Source organism: Erythrolamprus reginae, chromosome 1 (assembly GCF_031021105.1).
Source record: "Erythrolamprus reginae isolate rEryReg1 chromosome 1, rEryReg1.hap1, whole genome shotgun sequence".
Lineage (NCBI taxonomy): Eukaryota > Metazoa > Chordata > Lepidosauria > Squamata > Dipsadidae > Erythrolamprus > Erythrolamprus reginae.
Genome location: NC_091950.1, coordinates 137121990 through 137126347, shown reverse-complemented (window position 1 = coordinate 137126347; position 4358 = coordinate 137121990). Strand labels below are relative to the sequence as shown.

At 44.3% G+C, this 4358-nt stretch overlaps 1 protein-coding gene across 1 annotated transcript; it reads right to left on the bottom strand.

The window, feature by feature from the left end:
* Nucleotides 1–1651: 1651 nt before the first annotated feature.
* On the bottom strand, nucleotides 1652–4091 carry LOC139175279 (interferon-induced transmembrane protein 1-like). Its single transcript, XM_070766290.1, has 2 exons — nucleotides 3430–4091; nucleotides 1652–2355 (listed from the first exon to the last, which is right to left on the bottom strand). The coding sequence occupies exons 1-2, from the start codon at nucleotides 3646–3648 to the stop codon at nucleotides 2152–2154; spliced, it is 423 nt and encodes a 140-aa protein (XP_070622391.1). The 5' UTR covers nucleotides 3649–4091; the 3' UTR covers nucleotides 1652–2151.
* Between the last annotated feature and the right edge of the window lie 267 nt (nucleotides 4092–4358).

Here is a 4358-nt window from a genome sequence, read left to right as displayed (position 1 = left end):
GGAAGGAAGGCGGGAAAAAGGAGAGCTTGATTCTTCGCGCCTCCTTTTTCCTGCCTTCCTTCTTTGGGGCCCAGCAGGAGAGCGCCAGAAACCGCGGCATCAGGCAGGAGCCGGGGGATGGCGTCGGCGCAAGTGTCCTTTGGGCCCGGCGGGAGGGCACTGGCGGTGGGAGTGGGAGCGTGCCGGCTGCAGTGGCCCCAGGCGGTCGCGGGGAGATGGGGGCGGCGAGAGGGAGCATCAGCGCCACCCCTCTACGAGCAGCAAGAGCCTCAGCAACGGGGCACGCCGTTTGCCTTTCGGCTCCGTCGTTGAGGCTTTTGCTGCTCGTGGAGGGGAAGGCGCCGATGCCCAAAGCCTCAGCGACGTTTGGCTGCCGGGGGGGGTGGGGAGGAGAAAATCCTCCCCCCCCCTCCAGGAGCAGCAAAAGCCTAAGTGACGGATCGCGCCGTTTGCCTTTCGGCTCTGTCGCTGAGGCTTTTGCTGCTCCTGGAGGGGGGGTTGGCAGTGCCGATGCCAAATGCTTTCCCTCCGCGGTGGGGGGTGGAGGGCAGGCGCAGTCAGCCCCAGGAGACAAAGAGGGAATGAGAGAAAGGAAAGAGAGAGAAAGGGAGGGAGAGAAGGAATGAGGGGAAAAGGGAGGAAGAGAGAGAAATGAGAAACATGAGAGAAAAGGGGGAAAGACAGGAGAAGTACCCAGAAATGAGACAGTGGTATAAATTTCAGGAGGGATGATTGATGATTGACTGTACAGGTATTTATAAGGTGATGTTACATGGGATTGTATATATGAGGGGATTATTTATGTATGTATGTATGTATGTATGTATGTATGTATGTATGTATGTATGTATTTATTTATTTATTAGATTTGTGTCATTTTGGTTGGTGGTGTGCCCCAGAATTTTGTAAATGTAAAAAATGTGCCGCGGCTCAAAAAAGGTTGAAAATCACTGGTATGGAGTATGGGTGATATACTGTCAAGATCCAAATACTGAGCCCCAATTAAAAGATGGGGAGGGCGGGAGTAGAATGGGGAGTGGGAATCTGTTGATAATCTATCAGCCCTCCTTATGTGAAACTCTCTATTGGAGCCACAAGCCAACTGACAGAACTAGGTCTTTAGGCTTTTAGGCTCGCGAGAGTTGGAGCCAACCTCACTCACGGAGGGGCAAGATGTTCCAGAGGACAAGTATAACATCAAAGAAAGCCCTCTTCTGGGAACCCACCAGCCGGAATAATCTGGCCAATAGGATCCATAGCAAAGGTGGGGTGGGCCAATGCCAGTGGGATGAGACAGTCCCTCAAGTAGCCTCGACCTAACCTTGCTGGTTCTAGGTTTGCTTCTCATCTCTCTTCAAACTGAGGAAATCAGTTATGAACACTTAAAGTTGCTAAATTAAAACTATTCACAATTCACTGAAGATACATGCAAAAAAAGAATATATAAAAGGAGATAACAATTAAGTCCATTGTGGCTGGTCTCATATCAAAGAATGAAGATCAAAATAAATTCAGAAATAAATTCAAATAACTTAGAATATAAGATGGAGTGCATTATAAAATCAGACTATTTTGACACCACTCCTGTTAAAGTAATTCCTAAAATCTGATCACGAGAAAGAACTGTAATAACAGAAAATTGTCAGAATAATTTTTGTGCTTTTTGTCATTTATTGATCTGAATTTCAAAAAACCGATACCTCAACTAGTGTCCCATGATCCCTTCATTTATTCTAAGTATAAAAAGTAAAGTATTATAAATGCAAAATTAACATTCTAATGCACAAAATCTTATATAATTACTTGGGAATTTAATGTTTTAATCATAGAAATCTATGTTCAGTTGTTGAGATGTGATTTTTCCTTAGAAATGTTGCTTTGAATACCACTGGTTGTACTGAATTGAATTTTATTTGCTGGGTCTTAAGTGTCACGAATTCTGTCAAGTTGTCATGGAAGTCTGGAGTTCTGCCGAATTTAGTTGAAAAAAACTATTCTGGAGACAATATAAATCTCTCTTGTTATGGCAAATTGCATTGAACTGCACAGAATCCTCTTTTTGACAAGGGAAAATATACATGACGCAGAGAAGTGATGCAGCCAATATGCAGTAAGAAATGTTTGGTGATGATATCCTGGGTGAGTTGTTCTTCATTGACCTGGCTGAAATAATTGGGGCTTCTCCCTCATTTCTCTGAATAATTTAAGAATATCTTCTGCAGTTAAAATAATAGCAAGTAAACAAGTAATACTGATCCCAATGCCTATAAGGCAGGCAGCAATGTTCAGGTACTTGGCTTTCTTCCCATAGGCAGCTGCGCTTTCAGGATCTCCAATAACTTTACGATCCCTTGCCTGAAAAGGATAAAATGAAAAGAAAATTAAACCTTAAGATATATTTATAACAGTTATAAACCTCAAATTATCTACATATGGCTGCTTTGAAAATTAATGCTAAGTTCATATCTGTCATATCTTTCTTCATATTTTAACCTGGGAGGAGGGTTAGACTTGGAAACAGATTTAAAACAGTATGTGTCCATTTTATTTTTATTTTTTTTATTCCATTTCCATCCAAAAACTATATTTTGTTTGGTGTTAATAGCTTTATAACTCTGAATTGCATGGATGCAAAGTGTTAGTGTAGTAATATCACCAGTAATAGTAAATAACCCACCTTTTTGAAGACAGATTGTAGTGACAGATTGGGATCAATTTTTTTTCAGAATTTGAGAAGACCAGAAACATTTTGGAAGACTGCTCTTACAAAAGCACAAAGCCTTTCCTTTAAAAAAGACCTCATTCTAAGACCAAAATCTAGTGGGACAATCCCCACCCCCATGAACTTCATTAGCAAACAAAGTCAAAGCTGGTTTCTTCACATATTCTTGCCTAGAGCTAGAGAGATTACTAAAGCAAACATCTCACAAATAAATGATGGCAAATTGGGGGGGGGGCATCCTTTTCTCCTCTATAACACCCACAAAAATGCCCTATGCTATTAAAAAAATACTAACCCTAGATCCCTAAATTTGTCAGCTTTGGGGAGAATTAAATTTTCTTAATGAGCCAGGAGGATGGCAAGCGTTAAGCGAGGCTTGCAGCTTTTCCAGGGAAAAGTCACTTATGCAAATCTGTAGGGGGGAAAATCCAGCCGGAGGCGCAGGGAAGAAAGAAATGGAGCCTGGAATTTCCACTTAATGGATGCGTTGGTGGGGGCCTAAAAGCCCTGAGGATTGCACAAGATGCAGAAAAGTAAGCGAACCCCGAAATACTTAAACGAACCAAAGGGGGGGGGGGTAAACGTTCCCGGAGGAAATGCTACACCAGGAAGGAAACTCCGAGGAAATCGAAACTGCGGGATTTCTACGGGAAAAGCAGCTCCGGCGCCTCGCTTAAAACTTCCCTGTCCCTTCTGGGCTCGCTCACCTTGATGGAACAGACGAGGGCGCTGAAGCTGAGGCAGCAGAAGCAGTAGAAGCTTAAGAATAAAAGGTTGAACAGCGACCAGAGGAGATAGTCATTGGGCTGCTCCCCGGCGAGTCTCCTCTGGGCAGGTTTGAGGCCAGCGTAGTCTTCCTTCTCCTCGTTGTCGAGGCCGTCATAGGAGCGGGGCTGCAGATCGAGGCAAATGGCGCCGGACGACATAGCTGCCCGAGAGACCCCGAACTCTGCCGAGCGTCCCTCAACCAGAGCGGGTGGGACTGCGCCGTCAAATTTCAAGGAGAGGGCGGGACTTGGAGAAAAACAAACCTAGCTACAATTCGGGGGGGGGGGGGGGAAGCGAAACTCAGCGACTCAACTCCAGAGGTTTGAGCTTGGGAGCTGCGTGAGTTTCGAAATCGCGCAGGCCTCACACGTGCTGATATTTCTCATCCCGCGGCAGCCCAAAATGGCCTTTTGCGATGCTTGCCCAATACTAGAGCTCCAGGCTGCCTCAAACCATGTACAGTACTCCTGTGGGCGGTGCAAGCGGACAAATATTGGGAAGCCCTTTTTCACATTGAGAGAAGATGCGAGTGCTCCCAACCTAGCTTTCAGTTTATAAGCAGTCGTGGGGAAGGAACCTTTTGGGCACGTGTCGAACGCTCGGAAAAAGCGTAACTTGACTGCTGACTTGTCAGTCCCCCCCCCCCCCAAGAGCAAAACAATTCGTAATTTAAGTAATATATTTTTCAAAAAATATAGTCCAATCGTGTGTGGTGCTGTGTAATGCATAAATAAATTTGAAATAATTAAAAAATGGCATGTAAGTCAAACAAACTCAGACAAATGTAAATTAAGAATTTCATGAAGCATATTAATTGCACAGCAGGAAAACTGTGATTATGTAAAAGTAAACAATGAGAAAAAGTAAA